We start from the raw sequence: 27,006 nt of genomic DNA on the forward strand, positions 1-27,006 counted from the left end.
GCAAAGGATCAGCTTAAACCAGTATCAAAGCATACCTAACCAGCATATGCTGTTTTTTTTCACCAGGGTGAAGCCTTATTAACAAGCTTTTGTGAAAAGAACTGTTAGCGCTCTTGTTTGTAAGGTAACAACCTTGCCAGCTGTGCTGAATTAATGTTAAAAGCTTGTCATGTGACAAGCATACTACTCTGAAAAATATTTTGCTTATACTGTTTCACACGCTACTCTTAAAAAAAGTAGGCAGTATGCACTGTGTACTGGGCAATAAGCAGTCAGCAGTCAGCAGTCTCTTTAGGTAGCCTACGTTTATGTGGCCTTTAACTTCATTGATATTGTAGGCTGTTAATAAAATAAAATAAATAAATAATAAAATAAATAAATAAGTGGACCCATAGTTTTTTAAACAAAGAACGCAAATACACATTATATAAAATTTCTTTAAGTGCAAAACTGTTTAATTAGCAAAAACATGACTGTGTAGTGTGCGCCGATACTGAACCGGAAAAACAATCCACTGTTTCCGGGTCATTCATTCTGCATGTCGCTATTCTGAATAGCCTGCAACACTTTTGCATTTTTACGCTTTATAAATTTCTTACAAACATGTCCCGGGGTTCTAGCGCGGGGTTTGACCGTCACATCACTATCTTTTCTCCGGAGGGAAGACTTTACCAAGTAGGTGAGTACGGACGACTTTATTTGACTTGAATAAGAGCTAGTAAGTGCACAGTCATGTCGCCTATAGAGCAGCTCACATCCACTCTCTCTTACACCAACACTTACTATAAATGCATATTAGTATTACTCTGCCACATATGTATATATCTACCTGTATGTGTGTACTTTTCCCATTTATTTTATATGTAAAGTCCTATTTAGTCTAATAGCTAGACCGTTAGCACTAGCAAAGAGTAAGTGATGGAGAATACACTCAGTGATGGTTAATGTAATAATTTTATCACACATTTGCAGATTTCAATTTAAAACTGTTATAAATGTATGGTAATTGATCTTCTGCAACAGTGATGTGCAGTGATATATAAGTTGGTGAGGCAGTTTTGTTTTCTTTAAGAAAATGTACCATGGCAACCGCAGTTTCCGTCAAAATACCGCAGTTTTGTATGTTAAACAATTTGTAACATTATTATTGTTATTGTTATTGTTATTGTTGTAACAATAATTATTGTTACTACTGAACAATTTACGTAAACAACTTGGCAACAACAATATGTATTTGAGATGGCAAGGTAGTATCAGCTCCATAAAAAGTATAAAAAAAATGTAAAAAATAATAAAAATGATTCAGTAAAATCAATGGACCAGGATTTTTCTTCTAAATCTTGTTTTATTACATTTTTATTTGTCCTTACGGATTTTGTATAAGCTAAAAACTCATTGCAAAATACACAAAATCTACTGTCGTTACTGCAGTTAATACATTGTTTTGATTGTTAAAGCATATTGGTGTATATATATATATATATATATTGCACTTCCCTGTGCTTGAGAAATAAACAATGATGCAATTGGCTGGGTTATAACCTTCCCACACATTAGGCAACACATTCATCTTAATTGCTTTTAATTCAGTTTTTTCCAACCTGTAAAGTCTTGGTGTATTTATTTGTTTAATATTTAATGTTTTTTTTTTTTTTTTTTTTTTTTGGTTTGTTTTTGTTTTCTCCAAACCTTTTTTTTTTTTTTTTTTTTTTTTTTTTTTTTGAGTTTTTTTGAGTTTTTTTGTTTGTTTGTTTCTTCCTCTTTTGAAGCTGTTCCCTTATAGAAATCCCTTTCAATTTTTGTATTAACTTTGCTAGTAACTTAATAACGTCATAACATTTTTACAGAATATGCATTCAAGGCCATAAACCAGGGTGGTCTGACATCAGTTGCTGTTCGAGGGAAAGACTGCGCAGTAGTCGTCACACAGAAAAAAGTCCCAGTAAGTCTGCCGTAATGTATGCATTTTCCATCGAAATTAGGCCAGGCCGTCTGAGAAATATCTCTCACAATCAGCCTGTGTTTCACTGACTTGAGAAATAAACAATGATGCAATTGGCTGCGTTATAACCTTCCCACACATTAGTCAACACATTCATCTTAATTGCTTTTAATTCAGTTTTTTTTCCAACCTGTAAAGTCTTTTGCAGAACTATTGGTGGAAAAGGTGACTTTTATTAATGTCACTGGTAAGTTCAGTTCCAGTGATGCTGGTGATCTAAGACAATCTGTGTTTTTTTTTTGTTTTTTTTCCAGGACAAGCTGCTTGATTCTTCCACCGTCACACACTTATTCAGAATCACAGAGAACATCGGCTGCGTCATGTCGGGAATGACAGGTACAGATGTCATTCAAACAGTCATTTTCATCATGTCTGCTGGAAATGATGTGCTCATCAATGGCTTGTTTTTTGCCTTCAGCTGACAGCAGGTCTCAAGTGCAGCGAGCTCGCTATGAGGCCGCCAACTGGAAGTACAAGTACGGTTATGAGATTCCAGTAGACATGCTTTGTAAAAGGATCGCTGACATCTCTCAGGTTTATACACAGAATGCAGAGATGAGGCCGCTCGGCTGCTGTAAGTGAACACTTGTGCTGAACTTTTTTTAAGGTTTTTGTCCCAAAATAAAATCATAAATGAGAGCATACAGTCATAGCGTTAACCCTCGGTTCCACAGACAAGGCTTAGTCCTAGTCCCAGACTAAAGTGTAAAGTTGTTTCAACTGAAAGAATCTTGCACTGACTAATCTGAAAATATATCAGTGCCTTTGTTTTGTCTCAAGATGCACACCAGTGATGTTTTTAAGGCATGGTTATAAAAATTACTTTAATGTCCTAACTGAACTATGGCCTAATGCTGGCTTAGTCTAAGCCCTGTCTGTGAAACCAGGCCTGTATGTTGCATGTTTTGCAAAAAGTGTATATCTTTTTTCCTAATGCAAATATCTAAACATCCTTGAATCAAGATAAATTTATTTGAATCGAAAAAGAAGATATGAAGTATTCCGAGAAGTTAGTTTATGTTCGAAATGAGAACCAGTATCTGTCAGCGGTATCAGAAAACTTGTTTTCTCTTTGAAGTACATGTATTTTTCTGAACTTGTTGGTAGATATTTGTTCTTGTTTTAATCATACTCTCATTTCATTTTGATGGATTTCAAAGAGAGCAAGTTCTTATCTTTTGTCATTTTGCATTTCAAGTGTATCTTGATTTGAGAGTCTGTAGACATATGCACTGGAAAATAAGATACTGAGAACAGTATCTCTTTCTTTTCTTTTCTTTCTTTCTTTCTTTTTTTTTTAATGAGAACATCTTTTTTTTGTATAAAAGTTATTTCCATATTTGGTGATTGGGAGCAGATGTATTCAAGTTATTTTTTTGTGAAATATATTGTAATATATAAGTAATGTAGATCTATTGAAAGTCTTTTTAATTTACATTTAGAAAACATTGACTTATTGTGCAGTGTTTTTTTAGTGTCACTGAGATACTATTAATTTTTTATTGTTTTTTTTTTTGGTATTTTACTATATTTTTGTTAAAGTTTTAGTAATTTTTGTATGCATTTTGTTTTTGTTTGTTGTCATTCTATTATTACGATAATTTTTTTAATTACATGTGTATATATTTTTATTTCAGCATTATTTATTTTAGAACATCTTTAAAATTAAAAATGTAAAAAATGTTTAAATAAAAAAGTTTAAGGATTTTTTTTTTTTTTTTTTTTTTTTTTTTTTTATGTGACCCTGGACCATAAAACCAGTCATTTAGCATGGGTATATTTGTAGCAATAGCCAACAATACATTGTATGGGTCAAAATTTTAGATTTTTGGTTTATGCCAAAGATCATGTTCCATTAAGATATTTTGTAAATTTCCTACCGTAAATATATCAAAACTTAATTTTTGATTAGTAATATGCATTGCTAAGAACTTTATTTGGACAACTTTAAAGACTATTTTCTAAATATTTGGATTTTTTTGCACCTTCAGATAGCAGATTTTTAAATAGTTGTATCTCAACCAAGTTTTGTCCTTTCCTAACAAAAGCTCATTTATTCAGCTTTCAGATGATGTGTAAATCTAAATTTCAAAAAATGTACCCTTATGACTGGTTTTGTGGTTCAGGGTCACATATAATATAATTTTATGTAATTTATAATTATTATAATAATAATTAATCTTATATATATATATATATATATATAATGGCATTTTTGAAGTTCCTAATATTGTTTTTGGAGTCTCCTACAGTAAGTTCACTTGTATGCGAGGTCAAAAAATGCTTTAGTTTTCTCAAAATATGCATTTAATATCACCTATTTTCCAGCGATTCTCAAATGATTCATTCGAAGCAGTTCAAAGATTCAGTCTCTCTAAACCCCTCCTTTCCGCGAGCGTACTCTGCTCTGATTGGTCAGATGCTCCAGTCTGTTGTGATTGTCATAGTTCTGTATTTTGAATGCTCGATAGAAAATATAAACATTTATTGTTTATTAAACTTACAGGTTGTGAATCAGTGGAGCCAGCTGGTCTAAATAAACCAGACTGATCTCACGGCAATTCGTACATGTTTTACAAGGTGGCTAATTTGTACGACCTCAGTCGTACAAATTCATGCGTTTTTATTTAGTTAGTTATTTATTTTTACTAAATCATACGTATTTTACAAGTTGCACAATTCGTATGAATTTGTACAAATTACCTACACCTAACCCCACCCCTAAACCTACGCATCACTAGGGTTTAGACAATGTACGAGTGAGGTCGTATGAATTAGCCACCTCGGAAAATACGTACGAATTGGTTGTGAGATAGCGTTGAATAAACTGGGTACTGAACCATCTTTCAAGAGCAAGTGTTTTGTGAATCCCACGTTGAACTCCCCAAGATTAGAGAAGCAGTCGTCAGTAAAATGATGTGTTTGTGGGCGGGGTCAGGTTGTTCGCAGTCGACCAATGTAGTACATAGGCGGGCATTATCCAAATGCATTACCCTGTGAAGTTTAGCTGTCACGAAAGTGGGATTCAAATTACTAATGATTTTTTGGGAGGCAAAATATTTCTTTCGTGCACTTTCAGCTTTGCAGATTGTTTACATTCACATATAGGGGCACTTTAGCATTGTATGTTAGTTGTTTATGCACAACTTGCTGTAGAAAGTTCCACAAAGGTTTGTGTTGTTGTATCTTTTCCAGGCATGATTGTAATTGGTGTAGATGAGGAGCTTGGACCCCAGGTTTATAAGTGTGATCCAGCAGGTTATTACTGTGGCTTCAAGGCTACAGCTGCAGGTGTGAAGCAGACAGAGGCTACAAGCTTCCTGGAGAAAAAAGTGAAGAAGAAACTCGATTGGACCTTTGCGCAGACAGTTGAGGTACAGTCGCTTTTAGAATGCAGAATTCAAGAAAACATTTGATGTAGCTTTATCAAAGTTGATTCCAGCTGCTAACATTGGCCACATCAGGTTATAATTTATTTAATGTAAGCAAAATACTACAGGGAAAGTTTTTAATTCTTCTCTAATGTGTCCTATTTACCTCTGATATAACAAAAATACCCCATGAATTAAAACAGATGTTTATGTGTATATACAGTTGAAGTCAAAAATTTACATACACCTTGCAGAATCAGCAAAATAGGGCTGCAACTAACGACTATTTTAATAGTCGACTAGTCACCGACTATTGAAACGATTAGTCGACTAATCGAATAATTATTAAGTTTTTCTGAAATTTAGCATGAGATTGCTTTAATTCTGTGGAAAATGATAGTAAACACAAGAAAGAAGGGGGTACTTCAATGAAAAATGCATAGTTTATTGAACTTTGCTGCTGATAGGCCGATTCATACTAAAAGTAAATAAAAATGCCCTGTCTAAAACCAATTAGGCACAGTGCTCGGTCAGTATAGACATAAATGCATAAATAAAGACACTCTATCATTTTTATAAAGGACGCTTATAAAATGTACAATGTACATCCAAAACAAAACGTATTGACTTCCATGTTATTTAAATCTTACCGAGGCGAGTCAAACCAAGTCAGTTTCATTCAACTGTCCGACGTGCTTTCTCTTTAAATGTTCGTGCATCACCGAGGTGCTGCCGTGATACGCAAGGACTGCTTTGCAAACCATGCACAGGGCTCGAAATTAACTTTTTTACTTGGTAGCACTGGTGCTCCCAACTTCCCAACTCCCAAGTTAGGAGCACCAAATGAATATTAAGGTTGTATTAAATACAATTACACAACCTATAGCCTACAGCCTAGATATGTTATATAGCCTAATTTGCGCACATTGGGGAGTCGCTCTCTAAACTTGGGGTATTAAAATTGCTTTTGAATGCGCGCGCGCGTTTTACTTTCGGTTTCGTTTTAACGATGGTGCTAAACTCTCGGCGGTGCTGAGTGTGCATTCTACAATACAAGACATTAATTTAACAAAACAATTTGAAAGTGGGGGGATTTTGAAAAGTGTGTCCCCAGTGGAAATTACGCCCCTGCGTGAGTAAAACTCTGAAGATGAGTTATCATTTGATGTGAATGTATGCCGCGTTGTACAGTATATGGAGATGGAGGCGCCAGAATTGCGTCTGACAGAATGTGCGCTGTAGCACGAAATATAGTATATTTCCTTAAAAGCAGATTGTGGAGACATTTTATTTGTCCACAATCAAAAATCGTCATATCACACACCCCTAACTGAAATGTAGTTTACAAATCCGGAACGGAGGTTGGTTGAGAGAGAGAGAGAGAAAAACGGCCGGTTCCGAGTTTCAGCGGAGCGCAGTGTCAGTGACCGGGAGTGATTGACGGCTAATGTCTAAAATCTGCAAGTGAAGAATGTACAGATCAAGTTTAATTAGTTGTGTAATGTTGGAGAAAACGGCGAAACTGTCACTGTATCAGCTCACAGCACTCTGGGCAGTATTAGGCTAGCGAAAGTTCTGTAAAGAAATGAAAACAAGTCGCACCACAACAATTTCTCGCACTCGCACAAATGCTTCCACTCGGTCGGAAAAAACATGTCTGGCGACAACTTCGACAATGAAATTCATTGTCGACTATTTCTATTATCGATTTTTGTCGACAACGTCGACGAATCGTTGCAGCCCTACAGCAAAATGTTATTTTTTTTACCAAAATAAGAGGGATGTTACAAAATGCATGTTTTTTTTTTTTTTTTTAGTACAGACCGGATTAAGATATTTCACTTAAAAGACAGAATAATAATAATAATAATAAAAATGACCCTGTTCAAAAGTGTTTTGTTTGTTTTAGTGATAGTTGTTCATGGGTCCCTTGTTTGTCCTGAACAGTTAAACTGCCTACTGTTCTTTACAAAAATCCTTCAGGTCCCACAGATTCTTTGAATTTTTTTTTTTTTTTTTTCCAGCATTGTTGTGTTTTTGAACCCCTTCCAACAATGACTGTATGATTTTGAGATCCATCTTTTCACACTGAGGACAACTGAGGTACTTGTATGTAACTATTACAAAAGCTTCAAACGCTCACTGATGCTCCAGAACGAAAAATGGTGCATTAAGAGCCAGGGGGTGAAAACTTTTGGAGATGTGGAGATGAAGATGTGTACATTTTCCTTATTTTGTCTGTATATCTTTTTTTTTTTTTTTTTCATTTAGTACTGCCTTTCAGAAGCTACAGAAGATATTTACATGTTTCCCAGGAGACAAAATACATTTTCACCCCCGGCTCTTAATGCATCGCGTGTTTCCTTCTAAAGCATCAGTGAGCATTTGAATCTTCTGTAACAGTTGCATATGAGTCCCTCAGCTGTGCTCAGTGTGGAAAGCTGGATCTCAAAATCATGCAGTCATTTTTGGAAACGGCTCAAATAACCCGGGGGGTAAAAACTTTTGGAGATGTGGAGATGAAGATGTGTACATTTTCCTTATTTTGTCTGAATATCATTTTTTTTTTTTCATTTAGTACTGCCTTTCAGAAGCTACAGAAGATATTTACATGTTTCCCAGGAGACAAAATACATTTTCACCCCCGGCTCTTAATGCATCGCGTGTTTCCTTCTGAAGCATCACTGAGCATTTGAATCTTCTGTAACAGTTGCATATGAGTCCCTCAGCTGTGCTCAGTGTGGAAAGCTGGATCTCAAAATCATACAGTCATTATTGGAAACGGCTCAAATAACCCGGGGGGTGAAAACTTTTTGAATTTAAAGATTAGGGTAAATTTAATTTATTTTGTCTCCTGGGAAACATGTAAATATCTTCTGTAGCTTCTGAAGGGCAAGGAAAAAAAAGATATTCAGGCAAAATAAGGAAAATTTACACATCTTCATTCCATTCAAAAGTTTTCACCCCCGGCTCTCAATGCACCATTTTTCGTTCTGACGCATCAGTGAGTGTTTAAACCTTCTGTAATAGTTGCATATGAGTCCCTCAGTTGTCCTCAGTGTGGAAAGATGGATCTCAAAATCATACGGTCATTGCTGGAAAGGGTTCAAATACACAAAAATGCTGAAAAATCAAAGAATCTGTGGGATCTGAAGGATTTTTGTGAAGAACAGCAGGCAGTTTAACTGTTCAGGACAAACAAGGGACTTATGAACAACTATCACTAAACATAAAAAAAAAAAAAAAAACACAGCTGTGGATCATTAATGTAACAACACAGTATTAAGAATCAATTGTATGTAAACTTTCGAACAGGGTCGTTTTTTATAATCTCAACTATTATTTTCTTGTGGACTATTTGTTAACATCTTTTACCTTACCTTATTCAGATCAGTACTAAATAAAAACTAGCATGCATTAAATTTGATCCCTCTTATTTTGGTAAAATAATTAACATTTTGCAGATTCTGCAAGGTGTATGTAAACTTTTGACTTCAATTATATGCTACTTGTGCTGCAGTAGTATGTCTTAAATACTCACGCCATTGTATCGGCATATGTTTTGGCCGTAGCAAGTTCCTGTACTTGCTTTGCAGCAGCTGTAAGTCAGCAGCGTAGCAGATCTATTAAACCAAGACCAAATACATTAACACTGTCATATGCATTACCATGCTAAGTTGTCATGATTTAACTAACTTCACATTTGTGAGCAGTTTTTGTACATTTAAGCAACTCGCCCCAAGGTGTTAAGTAGTTGGGAGTCTAGTTACCATAGTGCCATTTCTTTGGAATGGAAATATCAACTTCCTCTAAACTTGCTTTGCTCAATAATGTAGTTATTACAGAAAGGTTTGGTTAGGTATGCTTGCTTCCTGATTTATTACACAATTTCTTTGTACAGTATTGCTCATCTATGTATTGTTGAAATCTATGAAAAGGTTGTATCAACAGTGTACTAGTTTAAAATGAAATAAAGAATACATTTACATTAAAAAAATGATTTTTGTTTGTAGATTTGGACTAATAAAGTATTTCCATTCCTAGACGGCGGTCACCTGCTTATCAACTGTGCTGTCAATCGATTTCAAGCCATCTGAGTTGGAGGTAGGCGTCGTCACAGCAGAGGATCCGAAATTCAGGTGGGTGGAAAAACCGTGCTACCATCGACGTGGAGAGATCTGCACTCTGTTCTACAGAAAATCACTTCTAGAAAGGCATTCGATGTCTTCAGTATTGATATTCGTCAAGTGATGCAACATGCCTCGTTTATGTCACATTTGACGTGTCCCATATGCCAGATGCGTGTTTATTTTTATTATATTTTTTGCGGTTGTGGCACCTAAAATGACTTGCTTGTTTGCTCTGTTCCAGGATTCTGTCAGAGTCAGAGGTGGACACTCATTTGGTGTCTCTGGCTGAGAGGGACTGAGATCTCCAGGGTGCTGCTCACAGTATTGAGATATGTAGGATCCCGCTCTGAGATTTTGTTCTTGTGTAAATTCCCCGTTCCATTAAATACATTTTGAAAAAAATATTGTCAAGATTCCTGCTCTCTTCCTTTTTCTTCTCACGTAGTAGAGTGAATCTTTCGCTGGGGGAGTCCCCATCACGCGCATCTTTCATTTTCACTGCATCCCGTGTTTTCCCTAGCTGCACTGTCAACAGGGAAATCTTTAACAAACCTGTTTTTCATTTCGTGGAATTCTTTGTGGACTTTGAGCATGTTCAGTGTAACAAGAGTCAATTAGGGCAGACTAGAGATTATCACGCAAGGAACGTCAAACACATGGTTTTGAGTTTAATCACACTGATGATCTGACTTGCCCTTGTTCTTTAGTTACTTAACCAGATACTACTCAAGTTTGTAACATGTGAACAAATAAGAAGTTAGATGATCATTCCTGTTGAACTCTAATAGTAAATCTATTCCACAAATAGATGCTTGATAATAGAAAAGATCAGAAAATAATCAGATTATGTTATTAACACTGTCATGCATTCAATTAATCAAAAGTAACAGTAAAGATATTTGCAATGTTACAAAGTTCCTGAAAAAAAAAAAAAAAAAAACACTTTCAAAGACTTTTCAAGCACTACTTTTTTCATTTTTCTTCAGTCAGCGATCTCACTTATGGTTTGATGTTTTCTGCTATTTAAGAAACAGATTTTGCGAAACTATTATTTTAGATCAGAACTCAGAAATCAAATCACGCTCCGAAGTCCCGTTCTGAATCAAATGATTCACGATTCCTAGGTTTCGATCTAAAGCAAAAGATTCACAAACCCGCTCTGAATAATGATTCACGAACCATCATTTCAGATCAGAACTGGGAGTGTGCATTGCGAATCATTCAAGAACACGCTCTGAAGTTCTGATCTAAATCAAATGATTCGCGATACATGCTCCGCAACCACGATCTGAATCAAATGATTTGCAATAATGCTTTTTGAAGGCCCGATCTGAATCAAATGGAGCGCTTCGAAACAATGAATCATTTTGCAACGCAGTGGTTTAAAAGATTTAGAGTTTCGAAAAGCTCCATTTCACCCATCACTATACGTGCTTTTTAAAATCATTACAATGTCAGAATTTGAAAATGAATGGCTCTTTTAATTTGATCTGTTTTGTTTTGTTTTTTTGTTTTTTTGCTAGTGAATCGCTTGAAATGAAGGATCGATGTCACAAGTTTGAATCAATCGGAGCGGTTCCAGCATTAATGACTCACTCAATTGATTCAGTTGATCTGTTCGTCTTCAGCCATGTTTACACTTTCAGCGCTACTACTGGCTTAGATCGCTGGTTTTATGGCATTAAATGAAAAAGTATTTGTCTCTGTGTGTGTGTGTGTGTGTGTGTGTACTTGTTTTTGCTACATTGTGGGGACCAAATGTCCCCACAAGGATAGTAAAACCTGAAATTATTGACATTGTGGGGACCGGCCTATGGTCCCCACAATATTAAAAAATGATTACAAATAGTAAATGATGTTTATCTGAAAGTGTAACAATGCAAACATGTTTTCTGTGAGGGCTAGGTTTAGGGTTAGGGTTGGGTTAGGGGATAGACAATATCGTTTGGTCAGTATAAAAACTATAGAAGTCTATGGAAAGTGTGTGTGTGTGTGTTAAATCTGCATGAAAAGATATGAAGAAAAAAAAAAAAACGCTTATTTAATAGACACAATGTCTTTCAATAATTCGAACACTTTTCAATTACCTCTTCAGGAATATTACTGTTTTCAAGGGTTTTCCAGGCCTTAAATTTCAAAAAGTCAAACTTCATACTTCATTCCCTTTAAGCACCTTGTATGAACCCTGCATTCAAATCAGCATATGTGACAGTGGACCACAAAACCAGTCATAAGGGTCAATTTTTGGAAATTGAGATTAATACACAATCTGAAAGCTGAATAAATAAGCTTTCCAATGATGTGTGGTTTGTTGGGATAGGACAATATTTGGCCGAGATACAACTATTTGGAATCTGACGGTGCAAAAAAAAATCAAAATATTGAGAAAATCGCCTTTAAAGTTTTCCAAATAAAGTTGTTAGCAATGCATGTTGCTAATCAAAAATTAAGTTTTGATATATTTACAGTAGGAATTTTACTAAACATGTTCATGAAATGTGATCTTTACTTAGTTTCCTAATGTTTTTTGGCATAAAAGAAAAATCTATCATTTCGACCCATACAATGTATTTTTGGCTACTGCTACAAATATACCCTAGTGACTTAAGACTGGTTTTATGGTCCAGAGTTACATATTAGAATAATTTCCGAAGGATCATGTGACATTGAAGACTAGAGTATGTTAAAATAGAAAACTGCTATTTTAAATTGCAATAATATTTCACAAAATAAGTTTTTCTCTGTATTTTTAAGGAGATAAATACAGCCTTGAACAGAAAAAAACATTAAAAATCTTACTGTGTGTGTATATATATATATATAGAATGGGTTTGGAATTCACCTCTCACCATGTGACAGTGATGACGAAGGTTATGTCATACTGAAATCTTTCCAATGGTTTTAACAGTGTCATTGTCAGGAGAGCAAATCAATGGAATTTCCCTAAAATTCACGATCCCTGGCTCTTCCGTCTCCAGAAACATGATTAATGCTATTTAAAAAACAGGAGCTGTGACTTCGCGTTAGGTGGCGATCTGACTAATCCATAAAATTACACCGATCCATCATGTTTTATGGATAATTTGTTATTACAGACCTAGCACCTAGCATTGAATATATAATGCTTATGCACCTCAGACCACTAGTGGTCGAGTGTTCATTTCTCTTTCTTGTGGGGAACTTCATACCAAGCGTGAGTCAGTTATTCATCACTCCACTTTAGCAGACCCAAGGAATTTTATTCAAACTCTAGTGACGCATCTACGTGACTCATATGTTCCAGAAAGGAAATGATACAGTTACTGTACACACCAAGGGCTTTTTTTTTCTGAACCGACACTATGGGCTGGTATTCCACCACTACAGGGGTTTACATGTTCTTTCACAAGTTTCACAACTCAGAAAATTTCCAGGCCTTCTGAAATCATTCAAACCAAGAAACACCCAGACTCGGAAATTCATTTCATTTCTTTTGTTTTTAATGTAAAAATATTTTCACAGTGTAATATATATATAAATTTATATATAGACTATAAACATTATTGACAAGTGTTCCATTTCACATATTTACAAATATAAAAAATATATATCTCTATGTGTATTCACAAAATATACAGATTGTCCCAACTCTCTGGTTTCAGAAATATCGGTAAAGGTTTTGGTCCAGATCTCTGGGGTTCTTTCAGTGTTCAACAGCACCATCGCCATCACATCCCCCCTGTCCTGGAAGGAGTTCAGCTCTTCTTTTCCACTTCGGCGGAGTCCCATCGAGGGATTGGCGTCTTGGGATATAGCACACCTTGTCCCAGACCTTGAGAGAGCACCTACAGCCTTTGCTGCTTTGCATAATAGGAAACGTTGTCCTGACAGCCAAACTATCTCCCACAAAACTGGATGTCGTCATACATCTGTTTAAAGAAAATGAAAAACATACATAAATATGTATAATCGAGCTATGTGAGATGAATTTCACAACATCAGGAATGTCGAAACAGAGAAATTTGTCAAACTTACACAATCTTCATCAGACATGGACTCCTCATCGCTCTCCTCCGATTCGCTCTCAGGCATCGCCCTCAGCTCTTGTGCCGTCCGGTCATACAGCTGCCTCTGGATTTCGCTGTTCTGTCTGCCGAAGGTCAGGTGGTACGGCGTGTACCCGCCATAGGTTAGACTGTTAACATCGGCTCCCAGAGATATTAGCGTGTGCACCAGATCAAGGTTCTGCAGATCCACAGCCAAGTGGAGTGACGTTCGGCCGCTACATTGTTCCTGAACGCAAGAAATCGGACATTAGCTCTCTTTGCAAGCATATAAGAGTTATTTATGAAGCTGGAAAGTGTTTAGACTCATACCGTACCTTTGTGTTTACATCCGCCCCAAGCTGGACAAGACTCTCCACCATCGAGAGGTAGTTGTTAATGGCTGCTATGTGTAGACAAGTGTGTCCTGCAACAAAAAAAAGAACGACGCTACTTTAAAAACTGCACTTTGGTTATTCCAAATGATGACTGGAAGCGCTCAAAATGACGACTTACCACTGTAGTTTGGGAAGCTGAGAATGGCCTGCAGATGCTGGGTCTGAATCTGAGTCAGTACTGAGAAGCAAGCCAGCGAGCCTCTTTTGCAGGCGATGTGGAGGGCCGTGTTTCCATTTTGGTCGACCAGGCGTGGATCGCAGCCGGCCTTTAGCAATCTGTCCACCATGTGTGGCTGCTCCATGATGACGGCGAGATGCAGCGCAGTCTGCAAATGAAGGTTGACGTCAGTCAAGGTTGTAAAACGAGTTGTGCTTTTAAGTGAACGTCTCTTGGTTCAATTACCTGTCTTTGGTTGTTCTGTCTGTTCAGGAACGAGTCGTTCTGACACTGTTTGATAATCTGGACGGCGTACTCTTCCGCCTCATGTATGATGGCAAGGTGAAGATACCTGGAAAATAATGTGGGAGGGTTTTTTTTAGAAAATATTTTAAGAACACTCTCAGAGGATGTGGTTTAGCAGACACACACACAGTACGAGCAGGCGGCGTTTCGCAAGAATGGAGTTTTTAAGGTTATTTCCAACCAGTGTGGCTCCACACATCTGATACATTATCTGCGCTTGGCCGCGCGCCAGGGACTTTCCTGCCTGCGCACTTTGTTTCTTAAGGGCCTCCCACTTTGGGCGCTGCTCCAAAACGAGATTTGTTTACTTCCGCGCTTAAGCGACATTTCGCAAATTAAACTGGTTTGCAGAAGTCAGTGAAGGTTTTTTGTTTTCGGTTTACAATTATTGCTCAGTTGGTTTCAGCTGAGAATATTCTACTTGTATCCTTTTTATCAAGCGAAGGAAATATCTAACGATAAATGCATTGTTTTATTTAATGCAATCAACAATTATTTTTACACACTTGATGCAAGTTGCATTAAAAAAAACTTTTTTTTTTTTGTTTTTTTGTTTTTCTTGCTGGCAAACTACGCGTTTTTATTTTTAGAATAAAACTGGAAAATGTTACACTTACGTGTCTCCATCCTCAGTGACTTCTTGCGTCCAGGCTTCACACGTCCCCTTTGGAATCACGGTAGGGTCTTCAAAACGCAAAATCTCAATTTCCTCCACAAGTTTCCTATACTCGTCCTCCTTCAGCGAATCCACGCCGCTGTCGACGCGTTCCTCGCAGTGTTGCATTTTCCTGTTTTTCATATCCATTTCGTCCACATCACAATCCCCATAATTCATCATGCTAGCTCTGTGTACATCCATCGCGACGCTCGCTGTATCGCAGTCAAGAGTGAAGTGTGCGGAGAGGGCGGCGCAACGCGCTTTTATAGCTGCGCCTCCGGTTCCATTCTGCACATCGGGGGATTTCCAGTGTGCAACTATCTTAACCCTGCTCCGAAAAGGGGAACTCGTAGCGGGCTTTTATTTAGAGAATTTCCCTCAAGATGACTCCGCGAAGTAAGAATGAAAATCTGTATTTTCCTATTACACATTCAAATCTACCTGGTAGTATACGCAGTAAGCCAAACTCACGGGAAAATGAATGACAAGAGCTCATGAATGAAAAGTCGTGAGGAAGGGGACTATTAATAATGCAGGAAATATATATGCAGCTAGAAATAGCTGTTGACAATCAACAGTATTTTTGTTTGTTTGTTTTCATACTGAGGTGCAATGACAAAAATAATGTCTCTGCATTATGTAACAACATTTAAAAGCAATTATCATTTATTTTAAAGAAATATAACAAATCCACATAAATAAAATATATGAAATTTAATTTTAAAAGACCAGTTTTTAATATATGTTAATATATGTTAAAATTACATATGGAAACTTTTAGATTGGCAAATGTTAGTGGAACATGTGGTTAATGTGGTTATTCTGCTACAGGACACATGTGGGAACTTACAGGGGAACTTGTAAGTTCAGACATCCACTAAAAATCACCTTGACACAAATTCTGTCTGAGAAACACTATTGCACTTCCTTTATCAAATGAAAGGTGTCTAGAATTTCAGATCAGTGCATGTAGTTCCAAAACATCTGAAAAGGAAAAATCCTTCCAAAAAAGAATTAAACAATTAATTAAAACATAGCTTGTTTGCTTGCAGATGCCACTTGCTTAGATTTAGATATTGTATGTGTGGCTTGAATGTTTAAGTAATTTTGGAGCTGTTTTTTATGCCTTATAATGCAAAGGTTTTTTTTTTTTTTTTTTTTCAGTGCAAAAAGTGTTGTACAAAATTCTGAAACTTTTTCATAATTATTGTATGAATGTAAAGAGGGCTGAGTCAGTTAAAAGTAACTGAAGTGAAACATCCCACATGGAAGGCCCCTCGATGTTCCACATGATGCAGGTTTGGGGGGTCCACCATATTCCCCTGCACTTTTTTCTGGGGCTCCCCCTTCAAATTTTCTAGCGGCAACCATCTTACTTCACAGTCTTTTTAGTATTTTCCATGACAGCACTTGAAGCAAATGAAACCAGTCAAACACTGAACTATAAAGACTGGAATTTTAACAATCTTACGTCAGAAAATGCTACACAAAATGTTGGGTTATTTTCTCTTTTTTTTCTTTTTTTTCTGGGTTCAGCCTGTTGGGTCATTTTATCAGGTTATTTTTAAATATTTTTACCCAGATTTTGGGTAAATTTTCTGCAGGGTAAAATATGCTGGGTGATTTTTTTTTTTACCTCAAATGCTCAAATGTTTTTCTGCACTCTGCACACTTAATTTTTTTAACCCTAATGCAGGTTTCAACCTGTTGGGTCATTTTATTGGGTTGTTTTTTTTAAATATTTTTACCAAGGTGCTGGGTAGTTTTTCTGCACTCTAAAAAATCCTGGGTTATTTTTTTAGCCTAAATGCTGGGTTTAGCTTGTTGGGTCATTTTATTAGGTTATTTTTAATATTTATTCCCAGGTGCTGGGTAGTTTTTCTGCACTCTAAAACATGCTGGGTTATTTTTTTAGCCTAAATGCTGGGTTTAGCTTGTTGGGTCATTTTATTAGGTTATTTTTAATATTTATTCCCAGGTGCTGGGTAGTTTTTCTGCACTCTAAAACATGCTGGGTTATTTTTTTAGCCTAAATGCTGGGTTTAGCTTGTTGGGTCATTTTATTAGGTTATTTTTAATATTTATTCCCAGGTGCTGGGTAGTTTTTCTGCACTCTAAAACATGCTGGGTTATTTTTTTAGCCTAAATGCTGGGTTTAGCTTGTTGGGTCATTTTATTAGGTTATTTTTAATATTTATTCCCAGGTGCTGGCTGGGTTTAGCTTGTTGGGTAGTTTTTTCTGCACTCTAAAACATGCTGGGTTATTTTTTTAGCCTATGCTGGGTTATTTTTTTAGCCTAAATGCTGGGTTTAGCTTGTTGGGTCATTTTATTAAGTTATTTTTAATATTTATTCCCAGGTGCTGGGTAGTTTTTCTGCACTCTAAAACATGCTGGGTTATTTTTTTTTAACCCAGATACTGGGTTCAGCTTGTTTGGTCACTTTATTTGTTTTTTTGTAATATTTTTTACCCAGGTGCTGGGTAGTTTTTCTGCACTCTAAAAAATGCTGGGTTATTTTGTATTTTATTATGCTGGGTTTAGCTTGTTTTTTTTTTTGTTTGTTTGTTTTTTTATTTATTTATTTTTTGCCCAGGTGCTGGGTAGTTTTTCTGCACTCTAAATGCTGGGTTCAGCTTGATGGGTCATTTTATTGGGTTACTTTTTAATATTTTTACCCAGGTGCTGGGTAGTTTTTCTGTAACTCTGCTGCTGGGTCATTTTTACTGCCAGTACAAATGATGAACCCCCTCACACACCTGCCCAGTGCTGGGTCAGTGTAACCCAATGTTGGGTAGTCTGTGCCAAACTGGTTGCATTTGTCAGCAGTCATTTTGTGTTCTGTGCTGAGAGAAAACCTGACTGACGGGAAATTTCCTGAATGAAATTAAGGTTTGTATTATATTGTATTCCTTTCAAATTATCATTGTGTGAATAGAAAACCATCTGTAGTCTCACATATTTCCTTTTTTTGTTTAAATGCATGTCGCAGCTAACATCTGCTTGAAACACTACCCTTCTACAAACGTGGTATTCACCCGATTTACACTCAACATGACATTGAACAAAAAATATTGTATATGAAGTGTTTTTGTCCTATATATAAAACAGATCTGAGGTTACATTTTTTTCATTTAAAATGAAAAACCTTCAATAGGTTGGCCGGCCCAGCACAAAAAAAACCCAGCATGTGTTCTGTCCAATATTCACCCAGTGCTGGGTTGCCAAACAACCCAGAAATGGTTTGTTTAAACCCAGGATTTTTTAGAGTGTACACTCTTAATACAATCTGTAAAAATAGGGCACCGTATACTGTGTAATTTGAAGGAATTTTTCCTTTTTTTTTTTTTTTTTTTTTTTTTTTACAGATGTTTTACCAGTATTTTAAATTTAACACTTCATTGCATTGTGTTTTAGAGAAATGTCAGTAAAATTAATGGATAATGTCATGTGTAATGAGCTGGCAGTACTTTTTCTGTTATTTTACGGATTTATTTTTTACAGTGTAGTAAATTTCACAAATAATTATATATAAAGAAACTTCAAGAAGCATTTTGAGTTAAACAAGTGTCTCGTTAAAAAATACTTAAATAATCTGTTTTATGCAACTTTGAAAAATCTTGTTACAGTGAAACTAATCTACACTTATTTGCATGACAAAAAATATGCATTTGCCTTCTTCTTTTGATGTGCAGTCTGGTTTCGTATCCGCCTCCTCAAACAGAGCAAGACAGATGGACAGGACAAAAAAATGTAAAAAAAAAAAAAAAAAAGACACGGAAACTCCAGGTAAATAAAGCCTGAATTAGTGTGATACTGTCTATTGTACCTTTCATCACCTGACGTTCGCACTGGAAAATACTGTGGCTCTGTTTGCATGAGGGAGGAGCCATAACATAGCAACCGTTTCTACCAACAGCGCTTATGTCACTATGGCGATACCGTGACATGCGTCAAGACGGATGTCTAGGGCACACCTCGTTGCGCTCTCCTTTCTTTGTTATGAAGCAATTGAAATGATGCTTATGAACTCCAAACATTGTTTCCTAAGTTGGAGTTCAGTGAAAGGAGATTCACAGAAAGCACTAGAAGAACATTCCCTGAATTGTTACACACACAGGTTTGAACTTGAATGCACGTACTGTTCCAACTTTGGAAACTTTGGCTACAGGCTGTGTTGAATGTATGGTATGTGTGAAATCATTTTTCATGTTTTCATGCATATGCAGAGGATTAAGTTCTGTTCTGAATGGAGGGAGTTTTGGGAGGTCCAGGTGTGGGACGACAGTTTGACCCACTATTCTTAGTCTGACAACACTTTAAAGATCAGCGCGTGGGCTGTGTTAATCTGGGGTAGACCTGTTTTGAGCTTGAGTCACAATCCAGCTTCTGTTCATGCTGGTGTTCAGTGTGTCTGAGACTCTGCAAATTGCGCAAGTGCGCCAATAACCAAAGAGTCCTGTGAATGAGAGAGAATACACATACCAGGAAAACCCTTAAAAACCACTTGTTCCAGAGCCTGATGTGTGAGACCCACCCACACTCATAACAGCCAGCCAGTCTGAACAGGCATGTGTTTAATGTTTTGTTACTAATGGTAATTAATTATGTCACATTTTTTAATTTGTATGGAATGTAGCATGATAAGTTACTTTTGTGTTGCTTTTCCACAACGTCAGTTGACGCAATGTGAAAGGTATCGGCTTGGCTTGCACACATTTCTTAATTGAGTTTTTTTTTTTTTTTCTTTCTTTCATTCTTACACGAGGAAATGAGGAAGGAAGAGGTTTTGTTTTTTGGTTAAAGTATTAAGTAAGTAAGTAAGTAAGTAAGTAAGTAAGTAAATAAATAAATAAATAAGTAAATAAACAAAAAGTCAACACAAAAAATCAATTTCATTCTTTTTTTATTCAATTTGTACGTCAACTACTTAGGGAAAGGAGAAGATTTGTTTGTTGTTGTTGTTGTTGTTGTTGTTGTTATTATGCACACTGAGTGAAAAGTGAAAAATATTTAATTTCTTTCAAACTCTTTTATTAAATTTATATGTCAAATGCATGCAAAAGGAAGTTTTGTTTGTAAAATAAATAAATAAAAATACATACTACAAATAATAAGAATATTATTATTATTATTATTATTATGCACACTGGGTGAAAAGTTGAACTGGAAAATAAAAATAAAATTCAGTAATTTATTCAATGTCAAATGTAGGCAGAGGAAGATTTGTTTGTGAAATAAATAAATAAATACTGCATATTATTATTATTATTATTATGCACACTGAGTGAAGATTTTAACTGGAAAAACTTTTATGTCAAATGCATGTGAGTTATTTTTTTAATTAATACAATAAATAAATAAATAAATAAGTAGTAGTAGTTGTTGTTATGCACACTGAGTGAAAAGTTGAACTGGAAAATAAAAATAAAATTCAGTCTTTTATTCAGTTTTACGTCAAATGTAAGGGTGGTTTGTTTTTAAAACAAAAACAGACAAACAAACAAACAAATAAATAAATACTACCACTACTACTACTACTACTATTGTTGTTGTTGTTGTTGTTATGCACACTGAGTATACAGTTAAACTGGAAAATAAAAATAAAATTCAGTCTTTCATTCAATTTTACGTCAAATGCATGTGGAAGGAGGATTGTTTGTGACATAAATAAAACCAATACTAGAAATTATTATTATATTATTATTATTATTATGCACAATAAGTAAAAAGCTGATTGATTTAATTATTTTTATTCATTCTGTGTGTCAGCTATATGGGAAGGGGAGATGTTTTGTTTAAATATAATAATAATAATAATTCTTATTATTGTTATTTGAGTGAAAAGTATAACATTGGAAAATGTTTTATTTTTCTTTGTTAAAATATTGTAAAATCCTAAACCACTCTGTATATTTTCATGGGTGTTTGGACCCCACTTTATTTTCTTTTTGCTTGCCTTACAAGATCACATCATCACACGCATCATACTGACACACAAACTTTTTACTTGAAACGTAACCAGTTCACGGTTCAGTTTGTCATATTTTCAAAATGGACAGTAGTTTCCTGTAAATATGGTGTGATGATGCAAAATGGACTAAATGAACATCCGTGACGTTGATCTGATCTGCGCGCTGTTTTTGAGTATTCTCTGTACATGACACAACAAAACCTAGTGGCCTTTTCCACACCTTACGCCTGCCATACGTCTACATATGAGTCAGCAAGAGCAGATCTTATGATTCGTGTACTACATAATATAAAGGTCTTCATTTTTGTTGATTGTTGTAATGAAGGAAAACATTATACAGTAAATACTGTAAGTGATGTAGCATGAAGCAAAGGCCACAAAGAGTTTCCATTCTCAGGGTCTCCACGAGAATATCTGTAACTGTTAGATACTTGTTATTCTTCAATTTACGAGAAATCGTATACAATGCAATATACAGTATATGATACAATTGTTCTACAATTGAATTATGTGGGTGTATATAATGTTTTAGCTAGCCTGTGTGGATTTGAAATAGTTTTAGTGTATTAAAAAAAAGGTAAAACAGTGTATACAACTGCTGTACTGCAAATGCTGTAACTTCTGCAGGATTATAATGGCATAATATACAGTCAAAGTTTTGTTTCAGTCTGTACATACACACTAACCTGTGTTTTATTTCAAGTGCAACAGGATTATGATGTAAAAATCACTGTCTATTTATATATTATACTACAATCCTGCAGAGAAAATATGTATTTCCTTATATATTAATGATATTATATTCAATGATGCATATTTAAAATATAAAGAATAATATATTGTGTATATCATAGTAGTACATCATACATAAATAATATAATATACATAATAGTACATCATACATAAATAATCGTCACTTTTCATTAATTAAATAAATAAAACATATTTGACAATATATTTTCCTTATGTTATTGTGTGTGTGTGTGTGTGTGTGTGTGCGTATAGTGATTTTTATATTAGATTACATATATTAGTGTTTCCCCTAGGATTCCAGGTATGGGGATTACCAGCGGTACGGTACGGTACTTTTTTCGGTACATTACTCTCTGTGTAATAACAAAAACATTTATTTCAGTGAAAAAATAAGTCGAAAAATCCCAATTTCAACATTTTGAACAATACGGCCCTACAATCTTTTTCTTTTCTTTTTTTTTTCAGAAATTATTGTGTGTTTTATTTTTCTGATAATCAAATACAGGCATTAAATATTTATTTATTTTTAATGAAATTAACATTAAACCTTTTTATTTGTTGCCAAACGAACAGAGTTTTTCTGTTATTTCTGTTATTATTATAATTTCTGCATTTAATTGTTTAATTAAATTAGCCAGAAATAGGAATATTTAAACACCTACATTATACTGTACAAAAGTAATACAAGACTAATACATTTCTGTTACATGTTAAGCCGCGTCTCCACCATTCGTTCATACAGAGCCAAGCGTAACATGGAGGATTCATGTTTAAACCGACACTAGTCCATATCGCGATTCGAATTAAGTGAGAGACCTGCTTTTGACTTATTAAACCAACAATTGACTAATTCTGCGGCATCCTGCGCTATAGAGTCAATTCCGTTTTTAAGAATGGACTCCGTTTTAGCCACGTAACGTTAGAGACAGAAATGACATGCCATTGTGTAAATAAGATAAATAACATAAGGCTATTTTGTTTTTTTAAATAAAAGAACAAGGTATAGACCTGTTTTATAGGAAAATAACCAGAAGAATAAAAACGTGCAGTAAACTGTCAAACTGTTTGCACTACAAACCAGTGTGTTCATAATTAAGATAATACAATAACATAAAATGGTAAGATACATCAATTTGCAATATCAAGCAGCAAAACAAGCTGTTTTGTACAGCCAAAAATAGCTGGACGTGGATAAGACCGGAATCCAAACCCATAAAATTTACAAATGGCCGCACCCACTCTTACGGGAAAAATAAGGTTGAATTGCACATAAAAATACAGTGCAGTTTCTTAATTGCTATATACTTTTATATGTATCAACACATAGCCATAAATGGTCTATGCACATTGCAGTACAGTGAAAAACATAAGCTCTAGTTTCCTATGTATGGAAATGTACAGTCTGTGTAAAGGCAATTTAATATAAGTGGTTCACTCAATCGCGAGTTACTCTCATACCATTAGTTATTACACTCTACAGTTTGCTAGCTAGCTATGCTTTCGTCAGGTAAATGTATATTACGTGGTTGCGAGAATTTCCAAAACATCTCGGTCATCTATTCAGGTTGTGGCACATATTTCCACATATTTTTGTTTCGTAAGGGATTACGAAACCCACCTACTGTTGTATTATTAAGGAATATCTCATAATAACTAAACAGTGGACTGCTCTCAACATATTGGCACATATCTTTTGATATGACCTCATTTGCTGTTGGTTGGAATGTTTTCTGGGGTTATACAGAAAAACGTGTTGGTGACGTGTCCCACCCAGGTATAGTATAATTGAAATACTAAGTTTTATTCATAAATAAATAAATATATATATATATATATATATATATATATATATGTATGTATTGTTTGTTTGTTTGTTTGTTTTTCATTTTTTGTTTTTTAAGTTAAAGTTTTAGTAATTTCGTCATTGTGGGGTTTTGTAGGGTATTTTTCATACAGTTTTTATTCACTATTATTTCATTTTAGTTTTAGTTATATTGGCAGCCTACACTACAAGTCAAAAGATTTTGAACAGTAAGATTGTTTTTCATGTTTTTTAAAGTCTTCTGCTCACCAAGCCTGCATTTATATAATCCAAACTACAGCAAAAAGTCAAATTTTAAAATCTTTTATTATTTAAAATAGCTGCTTTCTATTTTAATATATGTTCAAATGTAATTTGTTCCTGTGATTTTAAAGCTGGATTTTCAGCATAATTACCCCAGTCTTCAGTATATGCTGATTTGCTGTTCAAGAAACATTTTTTAAACATTTTTATGATCAATATTTAAAACGCTTGAGTACATTTTCAAGATTCTGTAATGAATAGAAAGATCCAAAGATCTGCATTTATCTGAAATAAAAAGCTTTTGTAACATTTTACACTATACTGTACCATTCAAAAGTTTGGAGCCAGTATAAATGGGGTATAAATTGATCAAAAGTGATGATAAAGATAAAGATATTTACAATGTTACAAAAGACTGTATTTCAGATAAATGCTGTTCTTCTGAACTTACAGTTAAAAAAAATTCTACTCTGCTGTTTTCAACATAATAATAATAAATGTTTTCTAAGCAGCAAATCAGAATATTAGAATGATTTCTGAAGAATCATGTGACTGGAGTAATGATGCTAAAAATTCTGCTTTGACATCACAGGAATAAATGACATTTTAAAACATATTCAAATAGAAAACAGTTATTTTAAATAGTAAAAATATTTCAAAATTTTACTGTTGTTGCTGTACTTTGGATCAAATAAATGCAGGCTTGGTGAGCAGAAGAGACTTCTTTAAAAAAACATTAAAAAACTTACTGTTCAAAAACTTTTGACTCGCAGTGTACATTAAGTCAAACTAAAATAAAATGAGAAATGTCGCTTTGGCAACTATTGCTGAAATAAATAATTAAAACAAAAAGTTTATTTTTTTTATTTCAGTTTTAAAGTAACATGGTTTTCAATAACCCTAGAACCCATCCTCATGCATGACATCAATTCAGAAGCCTAATGTATAGATTATTTAATGTAGATGGCAAGCTCAAAAGTGTTCAACTGTGACTTCTAAAATGGAATAACTTTGAAATATGCATCCAAGTGAACTTCATTAACATTGCAGATACATCAGGCTCTTTGCCCACCTTCTCCGCCTTGTATTTTTGGTGACCTTGCATACTGCTGCTGCTGCCGGAAACAGTCTCCTCTGAGCTGCAGGAGATGCATGATATTAAAATCAGTTCACCAACAAAGTTCAACACACAAAGGTACAGTATATCATAGGATGCTTGATCTGTGCTCACTTCCACTCTCTCTCACTCCTGACAGGTGAGAAAACCTGTTCGGTCACAGGTTGGGTTGTAGGAGAGCAGCATCCACCTGAAGAAAACAATCTGAATGATACTGAATGACAGTAAGTGTGAATAATATATTGTACAGAGCTTAAGTTTTACCTGAGATGACATAAACATAAGATCTACTGTTTGTCATCATGAACGTGACAGGTGAGCATGAAGACCTCCATTGGTCAGGCTGATGGCTGGACAGGAGATACTGGATGGAGTTTGCTGCGGTGGAAAACTTCACTGGGAACAATGCAAAATATACAGAATTGCCTAACAATCTTTGGATAAATCTTCAGATTGCTTGCCGTCCTCATATAAAATTTAATTTGATTATACAGCAAAAATATCAGGGGAAATTCCAGAGCAAATTGTGTGACAATAGGCAAATGGGCTTTGGAGTAAAAAAAAGTCTAAGAACCACTGCTGTAGATCATGATCTTTAGTACTCACATCAAGTATTATAAACTAAAACATATATTTGCAATATTTGTGTCCGTTGTTGACTTAAGGTTTCTTTCTAACCTTAATTTCTGACCTGTAGATGAAGCACTTTGGCGAGGCATTGTTGAATGTCGATGTCGATCTTAAGATGTGAGTTAGTCATTTTTAAATGATGCAAAAATGCATCTATTTCATAATGTTTAAAAGATGCACTTTCAGGATATGTAGTGAAATGTACTAATTTGACTAATAGAACAGTTTGCAACTGACTTGATTCTGGTCAGCATTTTAGCACATGCAGGTGGGATTGTGGCTTGAAAGCGGAGGTGGCAAAATAGCCTTATTACAAGTCATCCTGACGCCTCTTCAAAACTACATATTTATCATCTTTTTGAACTTTCAGAATTAATATTTAAGGGCAATGTGGGCTTCTCTGGGACAAAGGCCAACTCATATTTGAGGTACATGATGAAAGCAAGTGATAGCAAAGAATGAGTAAGTGATTTGGGATTATATTTAAACTTTAAAATGGCCATTTACATTTTTAGGACTTTGCAGTGCATCAGTGGTTGCGTGATAAACGCATTCTTCTCAATGAAAGGAACTGGAATGAATGAATTGTGAATGTAATATGTTTGCAGACAGCGCCCTCTGTTGGTTGACAGTCAGGTTTTATGTACGGCAAATGTTTCTAACATTAGGGGGCGCTAAAAAAAACACCGATTTCTCCATTTAGCCGCATTCACATGTCCTAACCGAAGCCATAATGTTCGGCTTTGGCTTTGTTTTTCTATTGTCTTGCACTCTACAGTCCTTATACATTATATGTATGCATATTTGCATTGCTTTAACCGTTCTTCATAGATCCCACCCTCTCGCAAACCACGATTGGTCAATTATGTACAACGCCTGCACGCCATTGGTCAAACTACTTTTCAATCATTACTTACAGAATGGCGCTTAATTTTTTTTATTTTTTATTAGAATGGCGCTTAAAATGACAAAACTATTTGAATTTGAATTGTGTCAGTTTGAATTATTGACAAGTGTCATTTTACAAAACTGAATATAATGTGGCATTTAACATAGTTTTGAATTTTAATTTTTTAAATATTTTTTAAACATTTATGTAACCCAGTCGATTTTTATGGCAGTTTTATAGACATGAAAATACATGTCTATAAAATAATTTGAAAATATCTATGAAACTATGCCATAAAAAAACGTGTTAATTGTTCATTACTCAAGTAAAAGAATAAAATAAAACGATGTTAAATGGCAAAAAATAATTACACAATTCAAATTCAAATAGGTTTATATATATATATATATATATACATATATTTATGTGTATATATACACTACCGTACAAAAGTTTGGGGTCAGTACATTTTTATTCTTTTTTTTTTTTTTTTTAAGAAATTAATACTTTTATTCACCAAGGATGTATTAAGTTA

At 34.9% G+C, this 27,006-nt stretch overlaps 2 protein-coding genes across 2 annotated transcripts; one reads left to right on the forward strand and one right to left on the reverse strand.

The window, feature by feature from the left end:
* Positions 1-497: 497 nt before the first annotated feature.
* On the forward strand, positions 498-9,909 carry psma6b (proteasome 20S subunit alpha 6b). The gene is made up of 7 exons (XM_051092123.1): positions 498-679; positions 1,848-1,942; positions 2,257-2,338; positions 2,421-2,576; positions 5,198-5,376; positions 9,418-9,512; positions 9,745-9,909. The coding sequence occupies exons 1-7, from the start codon at positions 604-606 to the stop codon at positions 9,800-9,802; spliced, it is 741 nt and encodes a 246-aa protein (XP_050948080.1). The 5' UTR covers positions 498-603; the 3' UTR covers positions 9,803-9,909.
* Positions 9,910-12,960: 3,051 nt separating this feature from the next.
* Positions 12,961-15,293, reverse strand: nfkbiaa (nuclear factor of kappa light polypeptide gene enhancer in B-cells inhibitor, alpha a). The gene is made up of 6 exons (XM_051139073.1): positions 15,004-15,293; positions 14,327-14,432; positions 14,042-14,249; positions 13,864-13,952; positions 13,518-13,775; positions 12,961-13,411 (listed from the first exon to the last, which is right to left on the reverse strand). The coding sequence occupies exons 1-6, from the start codon at positions 15,243-15,245 to the stop codon at positions 13,379-13,381; spliced, it is 936 nt and encodes a 311-aa protein (XP_050995030.1). The 5' UTR covers positions 15,246-15,293; the 3' UTR covers positions 12,961-13,378.
* Between the last annotated feature and the right edge of the window lie 11,713 nt (positions 15,294-27,006).

This window comes from Labeo rohita, chromosome 20 (assembly GCF_022985175.1).
Source record: "Labeo rohita strain BAU-BD-2019 chromosome 20, IGBB_LRoh.1.0, whole genome shotgun sequence".
Lineage (NCBI taxonomy): Eukaryota > Metazoa > Chordata > Actinopteri > Cypriniformes > Cyprinidae > Labeo > Labeo rohita.

Coding starts and splice junctions, on each gene's coding strand:
- nfkbiaa (XM_051139073.1), bottom strand. CDS start 15,245: ATGGATGTACACAGAGCTAGCATGATGAATTATGGGGATTGTGATGTG. Junction 14,433..15,003: donor GTCACTGAGGATGGAGACAC/GTAAGTGTAACA, acceptor ATTATTTTCCAG/GTATCTTCACCTTGCCATCA. Junction 14,250..14,326: donor GACAGAACAACCAAAGACAG/GTAATTGAACCA, acceptor CTTCATTTGCAG/ACTGCGCTGCATCTCGCCGT.
- psma6b (XM_051092123.1), top strand. CDS start 604: ATGTCCCGGGGTTCTAGCGCGGGGTTTGACCGTCACATCACTATCTTT. Junction 5,377..9,417: donor CCTTTGCGCAGACAGTTGAG/GTACAGTCGCTT, acceptor TTCCATTCCTAG/ACGGCGGTCACCTGCTTATC. Junction 9,513..9,744: donor GCAGAGGATCCGAAATTCAG/GTGGGTGGAAAA, acceptor GCTCTGTTCCAG/GATTCTGTCAGAGTCAGAGG.